General features: G+C 36.1%; 1 protein-coding gene across 2 annotated transcripts in view; it reads right to left on the minus strand.

Moving 5' to 3' along the window:
- Positions 1-24,950, minus strand: part of LOC115232379 (major facilitator superfamily domain-containing protein 12) — an 82,870-nt gene that overhangs the window by 48,523 nt on the left and 9,397 nt on the right. For both annotated transcript variants that reach the window (XM_036498843.1, XM_029802233.2), the window contains exon 2: positions 12,676-12,986. In XM_036498843.1, the coding sequence (XP_036354736.1) occupies positions 12,676-12,986 (311 nt within the window). The remainder of the gene's footprint in view (positions 1-12,675; positions 12,987-24,950) is intronic.

A 24,950-nucleotide genomic window follows, 5' to 3' on the forward strand; every position in this document is an offset into this window, starting at 1 on the left:
GTTAAAAGAAATTGTGTTAATTTATGTTAATCTATTATTATAGCAATTATGCCAACTATTATAATAGGTTAAAAGATGTGCTAATTATTGTAGTTTAAAGATGTGTTTGTTAAAATAACATTGAAAATATTCATAAGGGTGACTTCTGCATGAAGAATATATAGCCAAATGCAGGCTACCAAGAATGAAAATATGTTTTAACCAATTGCAATTACAACTGAAGACAAGTCCTATAAAAAAGAACAAAAGAGAAAAACCCTGACATTAAAGTTAATAAAAGATTAAATGGAGATATGTAGAGGACAAGTGACTGAGGTTGGTATTTGGGAAGTATGCTTTGGCCATATTAGATCTCCTCAGAAAAGCATAGTACAAAACTATCAGACTATATACTTCTCCTCTTCCTTTAACATCCATTTTTCATGTTGGTATGGGTTGGATGATTTGGCCAGAACTGGCAAGCAGGGGAGCTACACCAGGTTCCAGTCTGATTTAGCTTGGCTTCTATGGCTGGATGCCCTTCTTAATGCTAGCTTACTTTGCAGAGTGTGCTGGGTGCTTTTACATGGCACCTGCACAGGTACTTTTACATAGCACCAGCATAGGTTCTATTACGTGGTGCTGGTACAGGTGCTTTTTATGTGGTACTAGCACAGGGGTCTTTCAGGCCAATCCTCTTCAGCAAGAGGAGTGGCATTAACACTTCTGCTGTGGAGGATAGGTCTTTTTATGTACAGCAAGGTGCCAGACATCTTGGTCCTTTATCATCTCTCTCAGTCCTTGAAGAATGTATAATTTTAGTGTAGAAAATTCACTGATTTGGCAATTAACATAACAACATGAAGACATTTCCTAAAGGTGCATTCTCTATGGTAGCCTGCAATTAATTTTATATTCTTCACAGAGAAAGCATTCTTGAGAATTTGAAAGAGAAAAGAGAAACAATAAAATCCAGTTAATTTTTGTTTTAAATTGGTATTAGTAATATTATTATTTATTAAAAATAAAGATTCAGGATTAATTTAAACACAGAAGATATCAATTAAAAAGTGCATTCAATTGGGATTTTCAGCTATAACCATCCTATTTTTAATAAGACATATGCTGATTTTAAATTGAGGATTTAGGAATTAAAACTGTTGGCTTCACTTCCATTTTAAAAACAGTATGGTGCTTGTTTGGAAACATTTAATTTTTACACTGTGAAATTTAAGGGACTAGCTAGATTAAAGCTTTCTGGCTGGTATGTAAAGTTATTTTATACTGTTTGATAGAAATATGACTTTTTTTAGTGGCAATCATTTTTAGCAGAGCATTTTTAACGATTTACACTTCAGTAGTTAACACATGTTAACACTTGATCTTTTATTCAGAAAAGAGTTAAATGAAGGTGAACAGTTTAAATCTTAACAATTTGAAAGCATTTCTAAAACTTATGATAGGTTGTATAACATGCCCAACACTCTAGAGAATGCAGAGTGTTGCAGTCAAAGGCTGTGAAATGTGACCAGCAGAGGCTGTGAAGCATTGCTAGTAGAGACTGTTAGGGAGAATTGTCAATAGGGACTATGGGGCGTCGTTGACAGAAACTGTGAAGTACTGTTGAGAGAGGGTACTGATATAACCAATTCCATTTCTTTAACCTGAAATCAGCTCTGGCTGAGCAAATTTATGACATCCTATCTGTTTTGTATATTTAGGTCTATAAATTATTCTGCTGATACTTTTTTTTTTTATTAGATATATTTCTCATAAACAGCTATGACAAAAAAGAAAAGTACCTGAAATATTTGCACAGAGATTTAAGTTTAGATTGAGAGAAAAGATCCATTGAAGAATGAAAGATATATAATTGATCATTGGATAAAAGTAGACATGTGTAAGAGAGAAAGGTTTCTAATAAATAATAGAAAGCATGATTTGCCACTGAAGTGAGGGAGAGGAGGGGAGGTTAATGGCTGAAGTTGGTTGGGATGAAATTTTAAAAAGGAGGATTCAGAAGTTAAAAAGATAAATGCTGTGGGAATGTAGAAAGGAAAATTTACCCTGGAAGAAGGGAAGATTGAAATATTTCTTCCAGGGTAAATTTCACAATGAATTGGGACAATAAACACTATATCCACTATTTAGTTAAAACAGTTATTTTTTAAAACTTTGAATCTTTATTGTATAATGTAAATGACCTGAGATGGCATTCACAGCCAGTATTTTAACCATAGAATTATCATACCTCCCAATAGCAAACATGATACATCACGAGAAACAACATATGTTTATTATCTTCTTCTTGATATATATCTAGCAGATATATTTCACAACAGATTTAAAAAACAAACACGCATTTGGTTTGAATTATCAGAAAATCACAACAACCCTTACCAAAACCAAGTGATAAACTACAAAAGATTTTTATCTCTAGAAATGTATGATACTATCAAAAATATTAGATTTTGTTGTTATGCAAAGTAAATTTGGTTGAACTGTCTAAAATTTCCCTTGCAAGATATATATCACTTAATCTGATTAATGAAATGTTTTTGGAAGAATAGTCAGAATGCTGAGTACACCAGATGAATTTCCACTTGTGCTTTTCCTGCATATAGAACACACTCATCTCTCTGACAACAATAGGATTTTGTTTTCTATTTACTAAAATTTAAGCCATTGTTAAGTTTATGTTAAGATCTCTAAATTTTAGGTTTTACTTGGAATTTCTTTTACTTTACTAGATTCATTTCCTTTTATTTCTATTTTTAGTTTTATAAATATATGTAACAGTATCAACCATTAATATTATATTAACCCTTTTTTAAAAATATTTCTTTTGAAATATACAACCTTTGTTTCAATAAATTTTGACTGTTTCAGGAAGATTAGTATCAAAACTGTTAAACACTTTTATTGAGAAATACAATTTTTTAATGATAGGCTGTTAAAAATTGGTGTCAGTATATAGAAATATGTTCATCTTAAATTATCTTTAGAAAATGTTTCATTATTTTAAATTTACTTTAGCATTTAGTATAAGTACCCAAGGTGACAAACACACAGAAAACCCAGTAACACATGCTTCATTAAAATACCACATTTTAGTGAGAGGATAACTGCAGCCATCTTACTTCATGGTAAGTTGCTTTGCAGCATTTCTTCCTCCTCGAAAATTTCGGGTCATGTGCCTATGGTTGAAAGGAATATTATTATTAAAATATGTCTTGATTGGCACAACAATACAGAGTGGACTATAATAACTGTTATAATTCAATTATCCATAATATTTCGGAATATAAAAATTCCTTCTTCAGATATCACTAGGAATTGATTGAGTCACTGCTATAATTGGTTCTCCAAAGGTTACTGAAATTTTTTTTTATGGAAGTGTCTCTGCAGTGGTCTCACAAAGCTCCTTCCGGAATTCTTCATGAGAAGTGCGTGAGGGTGGCCATATCTCAAGCTTGTGTGTGTTGGCACATCCCCCAGTGCTGTTTTTAAGTTATGTATTATATTCTTTATTTTTGTTTCAGTCATTTGACTGCAGCCATGCTGGAGCACTGCTTCAGTCTCTTTTCCCAAACTACTAAGTTATGGGGACGTAGACACGTCACCATCGGCTGTCAAGTGATGGTGGGGGGACAAACACACATGTACATACATACATACATATATATATGACAAGCTTCTTTCAGTTTCCATCTACTAAATCCACTCACAAGGCTTTGGTTGGCCCGAGGCTATAGCAAAAGACACATGCCCAAGGTACCATGCAGTGGGACTAAACCTGGAACAATGTGATTGGTAAGCAAGCTACTTACCACATAGCCACTTCTGCGCCTACGTGCAGTTTTTTTTTTTATAATACATGAGCATGTTATCAAAAATGAACCTATATGCATCCAGATGAGGCTAATATATTGATTGCCAACCTCCAGCCTGTTGTTAATTTGGGGCCCTAGTCTGTTTATGAGGATAGCTTCCTTAATTCTTAGATTACCCAAATTTCTTTCATTGGCCTCAATTATGAGTTATGCTTTTGTCAGTGTTCTGGCATCTGTCTAGATGTTTTCTGAAGGAGGAGGCACTTGTGTTCAGATGTTTTTTGATGTGAATGTCTAGCGGTCTTGTGCTACCCATATAGAACTTATTGCATTCTATACACAACATTTACCTGTTGGCATAAATCTGTGTCACGGATGGGGCGGTTAGTTAGTGTGCACTGATTGCTGACCCTTGCTCCTTTCTTTGGTAGGTGTCTTCACAGAAAGGGACTGGAGTGGGCTAGTTGTATGTCTAATCCTTCTCTTCTTATGGCTCTTCGGATGGCTGTAGTTATCCTCTCACTAAAATGTGGTATTTTAATGAAGCATGTGTTACTGGGTTTTCTGTGTGTTTGTCGCCCTGGGTACTTAAGCTGATTTACAATGAATATAGGGTACTCGTTGGTTTCTAGTATCTCTAGGAAGCATGTGGTGTGGTTTACCTTGTCCTCTGTCCTGCAGCACTTGCTCTGGATGCGTGCAAGTTCAAGACAATGTATGAGTGTTCAGTTTTTACTGAACGACCTGCACAAACAAATTGTTTTAGAGTGTGGTACCAGGGCCGGTGGCACACACTTTGTGGTACCAGTGCCGGTGGCACACATGAGAACCATCCGAACATGGCCGTAGCCAGTTCCGCATCGACCGGCCTCCGTGCTGTGGGCACGTAACAAACACCATCCGATCATGGCCGTTCGTCAGCCTCATCTGGCACCTGTGTCGGTGGCACATAAAAAACACCTTCCGAAGACCCGGCAAGACTAGTCAGTCCACCTGTGCATACCTTCCTTCTTGTGACACTTGTGAAGACCGGTTGAGGCAAGTGAAAATCAAATCAAATCAAAATAGACAAAATAGATGAACATCAATGGAATTTGTATCTTGTGGTACCAGTGCCTGTGGCACACAAGAAATCCATCAGTGCTGTAGTCAGTGCGGTGGGCACATGACAAACACCATCCGATCGTGGCCGTTCGCCAGCCTCATCTAGCACCTGTGTCGGTGGCACATAAAAACACCATCCGAAGACCCGGCAAGACTAGTCAGGCCATAACCCATGGCCCCTACCTGGGACGTAGTCAGTCCACCTGTGCATACCTTCCTTCTTGTGACACTTGTGAAGACCTGTTGAGGCAAGTGAAAATCAAATCAAAACAAATCAAAATAGATGAACATCAATGGAATTTGTATCTTTGTGGTACCAATGCCGGTGGCACGTGGCACACAATAAAACCATCCGAACGTGGCCGTAGCCAGTACCGCATCGACTGGCCTCCGTGCTGTGGGCACGTAACAAGCACCATCTGATCGTGGCCGTTTGCCAGCCTCATCTGGCACCTGTGTCGGTGGCACATAAAAACACCATCCGAGCGTGGCCGTCTGCCAGCCTCGTCTGGCACCTGTGTCGGTGGCACATAAAAAACACCATCCGAGCATGGCCGTTTGCCAGCCTCGCCTGGCACCTGTGTCGGTGGCACATAAAATCACCCACTACACTCTCGGAGTGGTTGGCGTTAGGAAGGGCATCCAGCTGTAGAAACACTGCCAGATCTGACTGGACTGGTGCAGCTTTCGGGCTCCCCAGACCCCAGTTGAACCGTCCAACCCATGCTAGCATGGAAAGCGGACGTTAAATGATGATGATGATGATGATGATGAGCAAATGTTTATATTGTACATTAGCTCACTACCTCTATCGAACTGATGTTGCCTGAACAGGAACATAGTGTACCAGATGTCAGGTGTTGAAGTAATAGAAGTGTTCCAATGGTTTAGATTAAATTACATCCAATGTCCATTCATAAGAGAGCATAAATAATTTGAGAATCTTGTTTGTGGTGGCAAATGATAATCAGTTTGTTTCATTTAAGAAGTGGCGTATTTGACAGTAAGGTTTGAGTAGTTTCCTGGTTGCACACACACACACACACACACACATAAAGGGGTAGGTGTGGCTGTGTGGTAAGAAGCTTGCTTCTCAACCACATAGTCTTGGGTTCAGTCCCACTGCGTGGCACCTCGGGCAAGTGTCTCCTTCTATAGCCTTGGGCAAACCAAAGCCTTGTGAGTGGATTTGGTAGTTGGAAACTGAAAGAACCTATCATATATATGATGTGAGGACCAAAGAACTGAAGTATTTTGGATTGCAAGGCAGTGTGTGAGAAAAATTGTGATGTTACAGAAGAGAAATGTGTCCACATGTATGATGGTGCACTTACTTTTAATGATTCTGCAAAGAAAGAGGCTTGGAGATGCCATTATGAAAGGCTGCTGAATGTGGAGAATGAATAGAAGGAGAAAAGCCTGGCAAATGTTGACCCAGTTGAGGGACCAGCTACCCGAATTGATTACACCCTGGTACATAAAGCAATTAAGGATATGAAGTCAAGAAAAGCCCCTGGCCCATCTAGAATAACTGCTGAGAGGCTTAAAATATCTGGTGGTGTGGGTTATGGTCTAGTCACCTGGTGTAGCAGCATCATAGTCTGCTAAGTTGAGAATCAATATTGCAAAGTTCTAGTAAGTAGGAAGGCGAACACATCACACACCTCTTCATGTAGGTGGCCCTGCTTGATCTGTAGAAAAGGTGTAGGTAGAAACTCCATAAGATGTACTCAGTGTAAGCTATGGACACATAAGAAGTGCAGCAACATCAAAGGAAGATTAACTGGGAAGCTAGCTTTTGTGTGCAGCAGATGCACAGGGGCAAAACACCACAGATGCTCAGAAAATAGATTCCATCACATATCAGGGGGAGAAACTAGAAGTAGTTGATTGCCTCTGCTACCTAGGTGACCAAGTCTGTAGTGGGGGTGGATGCTCAGAGAGTGTTACCACTAGAATAAGAATAACCTGGCAAAGTTCAGAAAGTTTCTACTCCTACTGGTGACAAAGGGCCTCTCGCTCAGAGTGAAAGGTAGATTGTACAATGCATGTGTGCGAACAGCAGTGAAACATGGGATGTGACTGCTGAAGACATGTGTAGGCTTGAAAGAAATGAAGCTAGGATGATCCGCTGGATATTGTATGTTAGTGTGTACACACTGACAGAAATGTTGGACATAAGATGCATTGGATGTGGTATGCAAGAGAGATGTTTGTGTTGGTATGGTCATGTACTATGGATGGATGAGGAGAGCTGTGTGAAGAAGTGCCACTCCCAAACAGTGGAAGGAATCCAGGGTAGAGGGAGACCCAGAAGACATGGGATGAAGTGGTGAAGCATGACCTTTGAATGTTAGGCCTCACAGAGGCAATGACAAAAGACCGAGAACTCTGGAGATATGCTGTGACTGAGAAGACCTGGCAAATAAAGTGAGTTCACAGCTGTAACCCACACCACTGTTGCATAACCAGCCCACTCAAAAGTACCTTGGATTGTAGGGTGAGATGCCATGTTTGAGGAGGTCTACTGAGTCAAGTACATCATCATCATCATCGTCTAGCGTCCGCTTTCCATGCTGGCATGGGTTGGATGGGTATCATCAGCAAATCAAATCAAATGGAAATTGTAGATGTGATCCCCGTGCCGGTGGCATGTAAAAAGCACCATCTGAACGTGGCCGATGCCAGCGCCACCTTGACTGGCTTCCATACTGGTGGCACGTAAAAAGCACCATCTGATTGTGGGTGATGCCAGCCTCGTCTGGCCCCTGTGCCAGTGGCATGTAAAATGTACCCACTATACTTTTGGAGTGGTTGGCATTAGGAAGGGCATCCAGCTGTAGAAATACTGCCAGATCAGACTGTTGCCTGGTGCAGCCTCCTGGCTTCCTAGACCCCGGTTGAACCATCCAACCCATGCCAGCATGGAAAACGAATGTTAAACGATGATGATGATATATATATTTAATAGATGTTTTGGTGTATGTATATAAGTATACTTATGTGTATGTAAGTCTGTGTGTACGTATATGTGGGATGATATATCTGTTAGTGTTGCCTCACCTTCTCCCCCTCTCTTGCTATACTCACATAGTCACATGTTATCCATAGCATGTCTTCCCAGTCCCTTCCCACTCCTGGTCTGGTAATTGGTAATTGGCAATCTGGCAAGAATCCATATGTAGAATATTCTTTATTGACCCTCATAAAAGCTTGTTTTTCTCTTTCTCACATTATCTTAGATTATGTCACATTCAAGCTGTTTCCATTCTCAAGATTTATTTTTACATGTCTTCTTTCACAACAACTGGATCAAACAAATTAAATCTTCTAGAGACTTTGTGTTAAATGCTCTACTCTCAATAGAAGATCAGCTGAAAGATTTGGTTATGCTTAAAAAATAATTATTTTGAGCAATTGTCCAAATGATTTCTTTTCATACAGGTTCTTCATACACCTATCCTTATACATATATTCAAATACAGTTTTATCTTAATCCATTTCTGGGAGGGGCATCTTCCCCTTAGATTCTTGACTTCATTTCCTACATACATTTGTGTTTTTTTCATTGGTAATTCTTTTCTGTGAATGTAAACACTTTCCCAAATAAAACTGCACTTCATTCTTGAACTCCAATAAAGCTATAGAGCGATCGCAAGCATTCAACTATGAATGCATTGCATCTTATAGCAGAAACAGTTGTAAGCTAATGAAGTTCATGATGTAATTTCTTCTTTCCTTGTCATTTTAATTTCTTATACACACACACTCCTCTGCCCATTACAACTATTATTCTTCATTTAAAATCTAACAGGCTTGCAGCAATCATGTGTGTGTGTGTGTGTGTTTATCAGATTGTGCCTGTGCATGATTATGTACGTGTCTGTAAGGAGTGGGGAATATGAGGTTAAGGTATTAAATTACATCGTGAAGTGAAATAATGAGCAAGGCACATGACTGTATGTTTTAAAAAAGAAGATAAGCTAAGGGAAATATCTCAAATGAGTCAATGCCATTAATTTGGATAAAGAAGTAAAATGGAAATGCACTGGTGCAAAAAACATCTTAATTGAAATTTTCCTTTTAGTAACCATCAGTTACTAGTGATTCTCAATGAAAAAATAGATATTTGCAAGAAATTAAAAGGCAATCACTCAAAGGTAATTTACCTGTTAGGGTAAAGAAATTCTGATCTTTGTCTACAGACAAGGAAAAACTATGATCATGTTTTTGTCTATTAGGCTTCATCAGTATAGTATAGTTTACTCAAGTCTACTTGATCAGTTAATAAAGTTTTTGCGTATAGGAATAGAGCTATGAATAATTTTTGGCCAGTATAATTAGACTTTATTTAATATGATAAATGTAAATATGATAAATGTAAAAAATAATTATTTCAAGCAATTGTCCAAATGATTTATCCATTTGGTCACACATAATACCCTAATAATATTGTGCATAGGTAATTTTGTGTTTGTTTTCATAAGAGAAGAATGTGATAATTCTAGGATTTTCTAGTAAAGGAAAATGTTAAGATCTTAAATTTCTGCAGCTGCTGTCTACTACTTGGCTAAAAAATACTTTGTAAATGGTTATTCCTGACAGTTCTATTAAAATTTTAGTGAATTAAAGCCTATTTTAAACTGACTTGTTTCTTGAATTATTCTTACTTCATGGTATTTCAGCAAAGATGACAATACACACACACAGACACATTGGTGCAAAAAGGTCAACACAATTACAATAAAACCAATAGCATAATATAATCATTATACTCACTAAAATTATTTTCAATATCACCAAATAATAAAACTTTTATATATTCTATGTGGAAGACATTTATTGTCCAAAAAAACTGAGACTCCCAACTATTTTAAAAATAGAGACACATGATTTTAGCATTAGATTTTAAGATAAAGGGGCAATGTCTATAGCTAGAATACTAGAATAAGATTAAATACAAAGTAACAAACTGGACACCCTATAAGAATATCATAATTTGAGAACAGGTCATATAAGTTGTTGCAGATTTTTCATTTGTTACTGCTTTACCATGAGCTAACATGAGCAGACAAAGATTTTCCGTCAATATTATTCTTCTGGTATGACAATCTTTTGCTACAATTAATCATATATCCTTTATAACATGCCCCAAGATATTGACAGTAATGAGATGCCTTGTCAAAATAGAAAAAAGGAAACTGAATATTAATTGAGAATGCAGGTATGACTGAGCAGTTAAACAGTTTGAATAGTCTGCCAGTATGGAAGAATGTTTATTAAAATGGTGGTGACAATGACAATAAACCATAAGATAGAAAAGTAAAACTATTAGTGTCAGTCTGTATAATGGTGTGTAATAATATCTAAATAGGTTTTCTTTAAAAATTCACAAGCCTGAATAATTAATTAAAAAAAGTAACATCTGCAATGTCTAATCGATCATAAAACATCACCAGTGTAAGTTTGTATGTATCTGTATGTGTATGTGTCTGTTTGAGTGTGTTGTCGTCATTGTCATCATCATCATCGTTTAACGTTCGTTTTCCATGCTAGCATGGGTTGGATGGTTCAACCAGGGTCTGGGAAGCCAGGAGGCTGCACCAGGCTCCAGTCTGATCTGAAAGTGTTACTACAGCTGGATGCCCTTCCTAATGCCAACCACTCCGTGAGTGTAGTGGGTGCTTTTTATGTGCCACCAGCACAGGGACTGTGTGTATTTATGTCTGGATGCAAACATGACCAAGTGGTTAAGAAGTTTGCTTCATGATCATGATGCATTGGGTTTGTTCTCCACTGTGTAGCACCTAGGAAAAGTGTCTTGCATTGTAGCCTTAAGTTGAGCTAAGCCTTGTGAATGAAATTGGATAGATGTAAACTGTGCAGAAGCCCATCAGATAGAATGTACTTATAGTTCAAAAGATCCAACATTGTCACACACTGTGACACTGAGTCTGCAAGTAGATTATGTAAAGGGGAGATGCCTCTGTGGAATACTCAGCCACTTACACTATAATTCAACAAGTAGATAGTTTGGTTGATTGGACAACTGGAACATTCATCATCAAAATCAATGAAAGATCTGTTTATACATACTGGACATGAGTACTAGATATAAAATTATAACATCAAATGTAATATATTGACTGTTTTAGATATATTAAAAGAGTAATGAAATACATAGGACAAGCTTCTTTGTAAACAAATGTAAAATCAAAGAATAAAACTTAAGAATAACACAGTTTATGGTTATTATACAAAATTTGTTGAAGGTGATATTTTTTTCTTCTCTAGGCACAAGGCTCAAAATTCTGGGGGAGGAGGCCAGTCAATTAGATCAACCCCAGTACACAACTGGCACTTAATTTATTGACCCTGAAAGGATGAACGGCAAAGTTGACCTCAGCAGAATTTGAATTCAGAACATAAAGACAGACGAAATACCACTAAGCATTTCACCCGGCATGTTAACATTTCTATCAGTTCACTATCTTTTAATTGTAAAAGATTGGCATAAATTAGTAAAAGTGGAGAAATATTTAAGAAAGTGATAATAACTTTTGTGTTGGATTTCCTTTTTTGTTTTACATTGACTCATGGACTTAAGAGAGGTCTCTTTATGTTACAACTTTAACCTCAATCCCACTCCTCTAGATAATCACAATATATAATTATATATTAGCTATTAATATAATTGGCAGTGTCCCCTCCCCCTCTCTGATTGGTCCTCATCCCAGAGGAAAATATCTGATTTTATTGGATTTATCTTCCTTGATTAGTTAATTAGAAGGTTACCAGTTATATGACTAGCAATGTTGGAATAAGCTTTTGCCATTGTTGATAATATCAGCTCAAGTTACATTTTTAATTAACTGATAGTTAAACAGTATTATTGTTATTGATAATGTATATTTAGAACAAATATACAAACGAGTAATCTATTTAGTTTCATTTCAATATATTGTTAGTATTAAAGCAATGAGCTGGCAGAATAGTTAGCATGCTCGGCAAAAGGTTTAGTGACATTTTGTCTGTCTTTATGTTCTGAGTTCTAACTCTGCCTAGTTCAACTTTGCCTTTCATCCTTTCGGGGTCAATAAAATAAGTACCAGTTGAACACTGGAGTTGGTGTAATTGATTTAAATCCTCCCCCAAAATTGCTGGCCTTGTGCTAAAATTTGAAACCAATATATTTGTAGTATCTTTTATCTTTTACTTGTTTCAGTCATTAGACTGTGACCATGCTGGAGCTTTGTCTTGAAGAATTTTTAGTCAAATGAATCAACTCCAGTACTTATTCTATTGATCTCTTATGCCAAACCACTAAGTTACAGGGATGTAAACACACCAACACTGATCGTCAAGCGGTAGTGGGGGACAAACACAGACTCAAAGACACACACAAACACACACACATAATGGGCTTCTTTCAGTTTCCGTCTACCACTCACAAGGCTTTGGTCACTCGGCTATAGCAGAAGACACTTGTCCAAAGTGCCACAGAGTGGGACTGAACCCAGAACCATGTAGTTGGGAAGCAAGCTTCTTACCACACACGCAAATAAAATAATAATTATTGTATTTATATAACATCACTTGATATGTAGTAGCAAAAGCATACTCCCAACATAACCTGTCACATAAAGAGTAACACTTTTGTTATTATTAATATTGTTAAAACTTTTGCACTCATCTTTTGCTTTTCTGTTAAAAAAAGTTCTTTTACAAATAAACCATGTTAAAAAACAAAACTACCCACCTACTAGATGCCAGGATTTCCTTTTACCTAAAAAACAACATCCATTTATTCGATCAGATTCAATTCCAACAAAAGTTGTGGATAGTCCATCACAGATCTGTCCTGCAAGCATGAGATAGCCAGCCAAAACACTATTAAAGTTCAGTACTTTGTTGAAGTAAATTAATAAATAAGAGAACCACATGGATGCAGCCAAATCATTAAATACATGCCCACAACCAAAGGCAAGTTTTCTGATAAATGGCACGCTGCTTTCTTGAGTCTGGTCATTGGTGTTTGTTGAATGGCCATTTGCGACAGGATTTATTGACCTGGAAAAACAAAAAGTAAAAGATAAGATTATACACAAGCAACCAAACTACAAAAAAGGGACTAGATATAATACAAAAAAAAAAAAAAAATAGCATGATTGTTGTTGTTAATGAAACATATGTATATGAAGTGAATTAGTGTAGATCAATGATTCTCAACCCTTTTTTTGCTTATGGACCCCTTTGATTCTTATTTTACTCGGGTAGAGCCCCATAGCTATCCAATGTTTAAAAAAATCCCATTATATTTTTATAATTAAATATTAGGAACTGCATAAAAAAAACTGTTAAAATATTTTGTGTATTGTAGAAATATAACCAATTTATTGTACATAAATTTAAACTACAAAGTCTTAAATGCATGCTCCCACCTCACCCCAAGGGTCATATGGATCCTGGTTGAGAACCATTGAAGTAGATTATCATGATGGACCACAATGGAATGAGTTTATGATGGGACAGATCTGCAATGCTATTGTCCTAGTAGACAAAAGGATGTTTGTATATTAAAAGCACTAACAGAATTATGACACCAAAATAGAATGAAGACATAGATTGGAGAGACAAATTACATCAATTTGAATATGTGATGAATGGTAAATGTTAGATGATAAGGCATCTATGATTGAGGTTCAGGGACACTGGGTGAAAGAATATTTTGGTCAGATGTTGAAATATTGGGAGTTCCTCAATCATTTGTGAAAACCTCCTCTACCAACAGTACAAGATTAAAGTTCATAAAGATAGTAAGCTGTTCTGTTCATGGTAATGATGATGATTGTAAGATATAACAGTCTATAGTAAGGCAGTGTCTGTTTGTGTAGAGTGTGTGAAAATACTAAATAGGATTTCTATAAAGATTCCTATATTGGAATAATTAAAAATGTAACACCTGCAATATCTAATTGACTACAAAAGAATGTGTGTGTGAGTATGAGTATAAGTGTAAGTATGTGTGCGTGGTGTGTGTGTGTGTGTGCACGTGTATGCACATGTGCAAGCATGGCCAAGTGGTTGAGAAGTTCACTTCATTATCATGAGATCTGATTTTGATCCCATCCCACTTTGTGGCATTTTAGACATGTATTTTTTATCATAGCTTTGGGTTCACCCAAGCCTTACAAGATAAAAATCAATTAAAAATGAGTGAATAGAAAATATTGAACAGATTCTGTTGAAACTGTAGGTCTTATCACATATTTTTTATGAGAGTTTTATGTGTATATGTGACTTTATACACAGGTGTCTGAAATGGGGTTTCTCCAAGGATCTCTGAGGTAATGTTATTTGACAGGGTGCATAGCTTAGAAATAAGGTAGTCTCCCAAGCTCAAGCGGCTACTTCTCTACACTGAGAGGTCACAATGGACAGGTGATTAAAATGTTGCAGGAAAGAATTGCCAGATGGATTCTTCAAGCTGAATTTCAGTCATTGGATTGCAGCCACGCTGTGGCAACACTTCGAAGGGTTTAGTTGAACAAATCAATCTCAGTACTTATCTTTTCACCTTAATCATAGTACTTATTATATTGGCATCTTTTTGCTGAACTGCTAAGTTACAGGATATAAACAAACTAACACCAGTTGTCAGGCAGTAGTGAGAGACAAACAAACAAACACACACAGACATATTTATGGCACGTAAAAAGCACCCACTACACTCATGGAGTGGTTGGCGTTAGGAAGGGCATCCAGCCGTAGAAACATTGCCAGATCAGACTGGGCCTGGTGCAGCCTTCTGGCTTCCCAGACCCCAGTTGAACTGTCCAACCCATGCTAGCATGGAAAGCAGGCGCTAAATGATGATGATGATGATGATGATGATATATGGCTTTCAGCTTCCATCTACCAAATCCACTTACAAGGCCTTGGTTAGCTCACATTTATTGTAGTAAACACTTACCCAAGGTACCATGCAGTGAGGCTGCATACAAAACCATGTGGTTGGGAAGCAAACTTCTTAACCACACAGCCATACTTTTAGCTACAAATTTTCAGACATAACTATATGAAATATAATGAATACAATTAAAAATTACACAATGACAGAAATAATTACAAATCTGATAAAAAAGAATGCCATACTTTAAGGATAATATTACTACAAAATATTATATGCAATTATACAGAACTAGAAAGATTGAAATAAAAAAGATGTTAATTATAAAAATACTTTTTTTTTTTTGAATATGTACTAATTATTTAAAACAACTAAAATCCAATTAAAGTAGCAACACACATGCTTTCTTTGATCACTGTAACTTTCTCTAATCTTTCTAGTCAAGGACAACAGTTCAACATGATGTCTGCAATTCAACAGGGCAACCAGACATGATACTTCCACTCCATTAACTACCAAAGCACCTGAAATTGCTCCTGGTTCTCTCATACAAACTTGTTGCTTTAAAGTGAGCTAAATTATAACCTCCCATCAAAATTTTATGCTTTTTATATCTCAAGCAGCAGTGTAATAATGACAAAGTTATTTTATTAAATTCTTCAGTATTTTCCAAATTAATTGAAACAGAAGCAATGTAGTTTGAAAGAAATATGGAAACAAAAGGATTTGAAAAAATAATTATATGCAATTATACAGAAATAGAAAGATTGAAATAAAAAATGCATATAAAAGATGTTAATTATAAAAATAATATTTTTTTTAATAGGTACTAACTATTTAAAACAACTAAGCAGTATATTTTAGAGTTAGCTTCTATCCTCACCAAATTCCTTCTGTCACTATGGAGACACACAATAGAGCTCCAAACTTAAGTGGAACCATATTGATACTGACAACCACTTCCTACCAAACCTGAAAATAAAATGAGCTAAGGGAAATAACTAAAATGGGCTAATGCTTTGAATTTGGATAAATAAGTTAATGTGGATATAGTGGTCAGAGAAAGTGAGAGGAAGGGTCTGTTCAGAGTGTATGGTGGTGACAAAGAATGAATGCCCAAAGTGTATGTTGAAAGTGAATACACAAATTGTTAAGCAGATATCACCCTTCAACTTTGATCACAGAAGATGTAAGATGTGTGAAGGAGATTAAAAGATGAATAGTGATGGCAAAGTATGCATTCTCAAAGCTGTATAACATTTTGAGAAACTGTACTCTGAGCATCAAGACCAAGATCCATGTCTACTCTGTGTTATGTATGGAAGTAAGGTATGGTCTATAACATCAGAAATGAAAAGGTGCTTGGAGAGCTGTGAAATGTGGTTCTTAAGGAGGATATTGAGGATAACATGGACAAGCAAAGTGTCTAATGAAGAAGCGATAACCTGGGCTGCAATAAATAGGAAACTGCTTTGTAAGATAAGGGCCAAGCAACTGAGATTTCTTGGTCATGTGATGAGGAAAGAGGAAAGATTGAAGGGAAAAGAAGCAGCAGAAAGAAAAGGATGATATGGATGTCAAGCTTGACAAACTGGTTGTAAGAAAAAGTTATTAAACATCACAAAGTCGAATTGTTACAGAAAACAAAGAACAGAGAATTGTGGCAGGACATGATTGTCTATGTCCTATATTCTGAACATGGCACCTAAACAAAGGAAGAAGTTAATGTGTGATGAATTGAATGCATCTCGAAGAAAAGGACAAATGATGTTATCTCTTTTTCTTTGAGTAGCTAACAGTTGCTGCTAGGCTTTTGTTTCCTTTCTGGAACTCAAAAGGAAATTTTAAATATAGAATTTTTTGCATATAACATTTAGTACATCACCTTGTAACTTCCTAAGGTGATGAAGACAATCATAAGCAACCTTATCCATTATCATCTTAATGTCTCTTTGTCATCTCAATAACTAACTGTATAGTTTGTGTACAATCAGTTGAGCTGATCTCTACTGTCACATTCCAGTGATTTCTGACTTTTATGAACTTTTACAAAATAATCTTAATGCTCTCAATACCAAGAAAATACTCAGCCAGGTCTAAGATGCGAATTGCCCACCTATGGACTGTATTGGTATCACATCTCTTGATTAAAAAATTTTCTGTTTGCTTCCTTGCAAATAATACTATCCTTCACTTCTGTTTAGCCTTTTGTACTTTTGTGTCATCTACACAGAAAATCTACTCTACTTCCATGAATAGAGACCTTGAAAAACTTTCTCCCATAGAAATAAGATAACTAAGTCTCTTTCAGCAGTACCAAAACGATCATTATACCTATCAAAGAAACACCTCCTCACTCAGCCCCAGAATTAACCGTTAGTTTTCTTACTCTTGGTATCCCTACTGTCTCATCAAAATCCTACCAAATACTTTGCTGAATCATTTTTCTCCAACATAAAATGACCTTATTCCTCATCTGCATTGACTTTACATATCTGAGAAAGTCAGTAAAATGTTGTGGGTATTAATGTTCTTTGACTAATTAATGACTTTGAAATTGGTACAAGGCCACAATTTTTTTAAGGTGGAGGAGGAGGAGTCTATTAAATCAATACCAGCACTTGAGTGGTATTTTATTTTATTAACCTTGGAAGGATGAAAGATAGAGTTGATCTTTGCAGGATTAGATCTCAAAACGTAAAGCACCATAACTAAATACTACAAAGCACTGTTCTAATGATTTTGCCAATGCAACATCACCTGAAACTAATTAACAAAACACAAAAACACAAGGTTTTAAAGCAAAATTTGTAGCAAAGAAATATTCTATCAACTTTTGGTAGACAGGAATTGCACACCTACACAGAAGCTTATAATATGTATAGACAAACACATCTAAAAACAAATATGTACAAAGATAAAAAAAAAATCAACAGAAAAAAATCCTTTGTTAAATACCAATTGGTTACATTCAGTTGATAAAGTATTAATTATTAACAAAAGCATATTAAGCTGAGGAATATTTTAACAATTAAACTAGTTTATACAGATAATTGTTACTTAAATATGTGACAATCTTTTCTATTATTAACGAATTTTTATTCTGAAAAACTATGACAATGTCTTGCAAAATAAGGAACATTTTTCAAGTGCTAATGTAATTTTTTATTTTTTCCTCACTAATTTTGAATAAAATTGTAATTATATGCTGCTAAATGTGTGTTTTTAATTATACAAAAGAAGTAAAATACAAGGTGGCTGGATCGCTACCTACAGCCTTTGTAAGCCAGACTTGTGACATTGATGTAGTTAATGTTAAACCCTTTTAATACTATATTATCCAGTTCATTGATACAAAAACCACCTGTTTTAAAGACTTCATATTTAAATCAATAAAATACTAATTAATGAAAATGTTGTACTATATCTCACCAAATCTTTCATTACTTTTAGAATTAACTGGAACTTATACTGTGTATTTCATTGTAAACCAGGAAAGGATTAACTGTTTGATACTTATAAGGTAATTTGAACCAGGTATTAGCTTCAGAAAATTGCAATTCTGAGGATAAAGAATTGGTTCCAGAATAAAGAGAGGATAAGAGACAAATGTATCTGACAGTGTACTAAGAATGGTACACAGTGAAAATACTTTAGAAGAACAGAAGTCATTTAAGTAATAGTAGAAGTGACAAAATGTTGGTGTGTTAATTGTTGTTTAATTACACTGGTCGACAAAGAATTTGTCCCAAGAAAAAGAATACCTGTATCTTATATGTTTTTGCATGCAGAATTCGAAAATAATGTCAAATTATTTGTATCACCAACAGTTTCTCTGTTCCACAATATCCCTCTCAGTTCCTGTTACATGGGCTAAATTTCAGCGAAGCTGTTGAAATGTGAAGCTAATGGTTTAAGAAATACTCCTAATTTAAAAGTTTATGAATAGAATTAACCTAATGAAATCATAAATCTAAGTGTATGAGTCACCGAAGCTTGTCAACACTGAGTCAATGAATCCCTGATGCTTTGTCAGTACTGTGCTTGAAGTGTAGACATGTGGTTGTGTACTAAGTTCATATATTCCAGTCACCTTCATAAAGCCAAGAAACATCGCAAACAACTTTTGCTATATTTGCGGAAACTTAATGTTCAAGTCACAAAGACGGTGTTTCAAGCCATTGATTAAAAAGTGCTATGAGCATTACTTTGACCTCAAAGTGGGTGACCAGGATAAAAGCTGGACTCCTCATGTGTGTTGTGTAACTTGTGTCAGGCTTCTCACTGCATGGGCTAAAGGTTCACACCATATGGCTTTTGCAATCCCTATGATTTGGAGAGAGCCCAAAGATCACACTTCAGATTGCTACTTCTGCATGACAAATATATTAGGTATATCATCAAAATCCAAGCATACTGTAAAAATCCTAATTTACAATTTGCTATGAGACCAGTACTTCACAGTCAACACTTATCTATACCTGATCCTCCAAAACAAATGACACTTAGTGACAATGAGTCAAGGGATGAAGATGTAGAGAAAGAAACAGAAGACATGGATTTTGAGCCTAATTGTTCTTCAAGTGAACCATATTTGTTGAGTGAGGGAGATCTGAATGATCTTGTGCAGGATTTAAACTTGTTGAAAAAGCAAGCTGAACTTCTTGGTTCCAGGTTAAAGGGCTGGAATCAAAAGAGATCAAAGTTAGTTTTTATTGTGCTTGGCATTGCGATTTTGCAAATTTTTTCTCACTCGAGGACAGTGTGATGTTTTGTAATGCTGTATATTCTGTTATGGAGAAACTTAACCACAAATATATCATGAATGGGTGGTGTTTGTTTATTGACTCCTAAAATGTAAGCTTGAAAGCAGTTTTACTCCACAACGGAAATAAGTTTCCTTCTGTTCCTCTGGCCCATGAAGCTAACATGACAGAAACGTGAGAGAGTATGAAGCTTCTGTTGCAAAAAATTAAGTATGAGGAACATAAGTGGAATATTTGTGGTGACCTAAAGGTTGTGGCACTTTTACTTGGAGTGCAGCTGGGTTACACCAAGTTTTGTTGCTTTCACTGTGAGTGGGACAGTCAGGATAAGAAAAATCATTATGTAAAGAATGTGTGATTGAAACGATCTCCAATTCCTGGACAGAAGGATGTCATCAATCCTCCCCTTGTTGATTCTGAGAAAATTTATCTGTCTCCTTTGCATATTTAGCTAGGGTTGATGAAAAATTTCATTAAAGGTATGAATAGGACTGGCAAGGGGTTCATGTACTTGAAAACTAAATTTCCAAGTATACGTGACATAAAAATCAAGGAGGGTATTTTTGTTGGATCACAGATAAGGGAGCTGATAAGAGACCAAAAGTTTGATGAAGAGGTCGACGATGTTGAAAAAGCTGTGTAGCTGTCACTGAAGAAAGTTTGCAGAGAGATTTGGGGAATCACAGAGCAGAGAACTATTCTGACATTGTGTAAGAGCTACTGACATCATACAAGGCCTTAGGATGCAATATGAACCTAAAAATTCACTTCTCGAACTCTCACTTGAACTTTTATCCTGCAACTCTTGGGGCTGTCACTGATGAGCACAGCAAGAGGCTTCAGCAGGACATTCTGGACATGGAAACCTGGTACCAAGGAAAGTGGAGCTCTTCTATACTGGCTGATTATTGTTGGTCACTAAAAAGGGACAGTCCAAAAGCTAAATAAAGTTGAAAATCATATGCCTCTATGATTTAAAGGTAAGTTTCCTTGTAATATCAGCCTGATTTTTGAATTCATGAAATACAATTGGTTAATAATTTACATATGCTACCACAGAAAAACTATGACTTATAGAAAAATCTGAAAATACACTTGAATTCTGCAGATAAAATGCTATCAAGTTCACTCATTTTTATTTGTGGGACAGAATTTTTCATTAATTCTGTTGACCAATTATAATTGTCAGCCTTATTTTTGCATTTATATAGTATATTTATTGTATAATTTAATTACTGTCACATAAAAATCATGCCTGATAGATAAATTCTAAAAACAGATTCGAAATCTGTGTTAAAAGTACTATAAAGTACATCTTTAGATTATGGGACAGCAAAAAGTTTGAATTTTGTTGACCAGTGTTATAGGTCAACTTTGGTTAAGCAGAACTATAATCAAAACTTTTCCTCTCATGATCAATCCCATCTTTTTGTCCGTCTAAGACTACATCATCCAAGGTGTCCCTCACTTTTTTTTTTCAAGACAGTATGGTATGTTTTGGGGGAGACTTGGCACTTTTTCTAGAAAATTGAGCAACCTAATGGTTTTCTAATGAATGGTGTTTTTTTTTTATTTCTGATGTTGAATATTATTTTTTGTGTAACAGTAACAGCATTCTAGATATGATTTAAAAAAAAGTACTACTCACATGCATTAGCCAGAAAAGGTGGTGCAATGCCCATGAACTTTGCAGACAATTTCAGGCTGATGAAACTGATGAAGCTAGTGTTCAACCAGAAAATCTTGAATTCTGTGTTTTTAAGGAGAGGACTTGTCTGAATACTTGCAATAGAGTCAATTCTGCTAAAAGCAGAGCCCACATGGTGCAGTTAAACTTGTATTTTCTAATAGTGAGAGGAAGACTTGAGATTTGAAATATATGAGTGGGTGCTGAAAAATTCCTGACTTTAAGGGTATTGCAAAAAGCTTAGTGAGAGGCCCAAACTTCCAAATTCTTTTACAAGGCTTAGAAAAACTGAAGGACTGTTACAATAAGTATGTGAATCTGAGAGGGGAATATGTTGAATAAAACCACAATTAACTGATCCTCCTGTATTTTCTTTTACCCAAAGGCAGGAACTTTTCAGTCCTGTTATAGATATGGAGCCACTGAAAAGAATTAGTGATTATAAGGCCTACTTTGATGGTGCACCCGTTTGATTTTATTCCATGATAGCAATAATTGTAATAAACTAAAAGATCAACCAACTGTAATTACTACAAACCAATGAGAGAGTCTATATGCTTTTTGAAATATCAGCTAAATCTCCTACAACTCATATGGTACTGTCTTTAAAAAAAGGAGGGCTTACTAGATATGGTAGCCTGTGATGAAAAGACAGAATGGTGATGTGCACAATGCTTTTGGTCATTAGTCTGCTCAATCAGAGTTGACCCGAGGTGAAACAGTAGTCACCAAAGATTCATTTTTCTGTTGAGTTTGATATATTTACCAGACTAAAGTAATGTTTCATTCATAAATCAATCTTTAAACTACTCCTTCCCACATACATACACATACAATCTGGCTGCAGAAAATTAATTTTATATTTACCCTCTACATACATGAGAGATTTATGGTGGTTTTGAAAACTAACTGAAAACAAGCTAGAAACAGATGTTATACTTCAACAAATACGTTTAATTACATCAAGTGGAATAAACATGAAACATATCATGTATAATTTGTTTTAGTATTTGAATTGTAAATCAGGAAACCTATGAATTTAAATACTAGAAAGTAGTATACTAGAGGGTAGAAGATTCAGTGTGTATTTCGTTCAACAAATGAAATATACAATAGTAGTAGTAAAAGGAAAATAAAGGAAGCTTCTAACAATGGAGAAATATACAATGTTTGAGATGAATCATGGATAATTAATTCTAGCTGGGTCTCAAATCTCTCCACAAAGAACCCCAACAATCTGCAATACCTTTTGCATCATGACAGACTGCACCCTTATACAGGGTGGGGGGAGGAGAGGACGGACATTTTTGAAAAATTCATAAAATCATTAATTTTAGCTGCGAACAAATTTTATTGACATAAATGAGTTCGTATGAAATTAGCATTTGCCAAAATCAAGTGTGGAAAATGACATCCATCATGTGATGTCAATTTTCATCAATGCATTTCTGAAGGTGTTCTTGGAAGTTGGTCTCCACTCTCTCCAGCATTGCTGTCAACCTAGGTGACTTCCATGTGAATAACTTCCTTCAAATTGTCCAATGTATGGGGCTTATGTGCATACACACATGCCTTGAAGTTTCCCCACAAGAAATAATCACACACGGACAAATCAAGGGACTGAGGGGGCCAAGGAATGTCAGCAAACCTGGAAATGAGGCAGTCACTGAAGAGAGGGTGAAGAACGTCCATTGATGCTCTGGCTGTGTGGGCTGTTGCCCCATCCTGCTGAAACCACACACATAGAATATGCATACGTTTTCATCATAATTCAGTAACAGCATTTCCATTACTGTCTTCAAAAAAGTAAGGACCAATGGGGGCAGCTTTTCCAACAGCACACCAGACCATAACTTTTGGGCTGCACAGTGGTCTTTTGTGCAGTTCTCTCAGAGTTTCAAGAGCCCAATAATGACAGTTCTGTTGATTCACCATGCCATTGAGATGAAAATGAGCTTCCTCACTCATTAGCAAAATGAGCTTCATTACTCATTAACATAATGAGCTTGTCATTTGCTTCAAAAATTGCTTCCAGCTGATGCGCAAAGTTAAGCTGCTGTGCATAGTCCCATGGTTTCAACTATTGCCCAATGACCAATTTGTACATGTGGCAATGTTGATCTTCATGCAAAATATGCCTTACTGATTGATTACTGATGTCAAGTTCAGTAAAATGCCTCCAAGCAGTGCGATTTGGACTCTGTATCAAAGCTTGTCTGACACATTCCGCATTTTCTGGGGTCTGTACCATTTGTGGTGCCCCCAATTAGTGTATCTCATGTACAAAGTGCATTCACCCAACATAAGATTGTGTTTTTGGGTGGGAACAACCTGACTTCGGTAAATATTGAAGTGGTGCTGAAACTCATGGCAAACTGCTGTGACAGACTTGTTATTCTTCACGTAACTGTTTCTCATAGTGTCATGGCTTCTTCTGAAAAGACAAAAGAATGCTAAGACACTACGGACCGAATGGTACCTGTCAGACATGTGTTCCTCCTCCTGGGGTTGAGTAACAGCTATTTCAAGGTCTACCAGCTGTGTTTGTTGTCTTAGTAAACTCCAACTCTCACAGTTACTGCCAAAGACGAAACCATATCTAAATATGCAAGTAATTAATTGCAACACTCCATTCTCCCCAAAATCCAGACAAGCACAAAAGTAGTAGCAGTATCAATAATGTGATTAGCTGCAAGCTCTGCACAGAGGAACAACAACTGTTGCCATTACACTCTGACAAGGTCTACCTCATCCTCTTCAGCTACTTGCATACATATAAACAATAACCTACTATCTTAAAAAAAAAAGCCCAAAAAACAAACAGGACAAATGTTAATCTTAACCCTTAAAAAGGCAGGATGGCTATAACTGGGACACCTTTGAATATAGCTCTCCAAATTTTGTCTAGAATGGAGGAAAAAAAGAATATTTTGCAACATACATAAAATTTATTGATTGAACTTTTTTAAAGTAATTTTATATTTATGAGTTTCCTGATTTACAATTCAAATATTAAAACAAATTATACAGCTATTTTTCGTGTATATTCCACTTGATGTAATTAAATGATTTTTCTGAGTATAACATCTGTTTCTTGCTGGTTTTCAGTCAGTTTTCAAAATCATCATAACTTTCTCACATATATAGATTTTCTGTGCATATACAGGATGTGTCAGTTTTTTGAGGACATCTCATTCAAAAGCTTTAACTTTCTGTTGACTTATTTTTGCTTTTGCCTTACTTTTGAGATAAATAATGTCAGATATCGGATTAACTCAGCAAATAAAAAGGCACTCTGTAATCATTGCTTTAAAAGCATAGCACAGTGGTATAGAGAGCTTGCATCCTAAAAGTTTCTTGATCCTTTGTTGTCAAAGTTCAAAAGGAGTTGGAAGCTGCTGATGGGGATCCAACATCAGCAGCCAAACAGAAAATGCATGCATAGGGTGCTAATACCACCAGAACACATAACTTTGTAGAAAAAGTTCAAGCAATAATTGCTAAAAACTCCAGAAAGTCAATCAGAACCATTGCAAAGGATCTCAAGGTTTCAGAATGCACCATCAGAAGAGTTGTGCATGAGAACATCTGGTACAGATCATATGTGATACAAAGGTGTCAGTTTATGTTGGATGTGACAAGAGAGAATCGTTTTATCTGAGCAAAGTGCT

Source organism: Octopus sinensis, linkage group LG2 (genome assembly GCF_006345805.1).
Source record: "Octopus sinensis linkage group LG2, ASM634580v1, whole genome shotgun sequence".
Classification (NCBI taxonomy): Eukaryota; Metazoa; Mollusca; class Cephalopoda; order Octopoda; family Octopodidae; genus Octopus; species Octopus sinensis.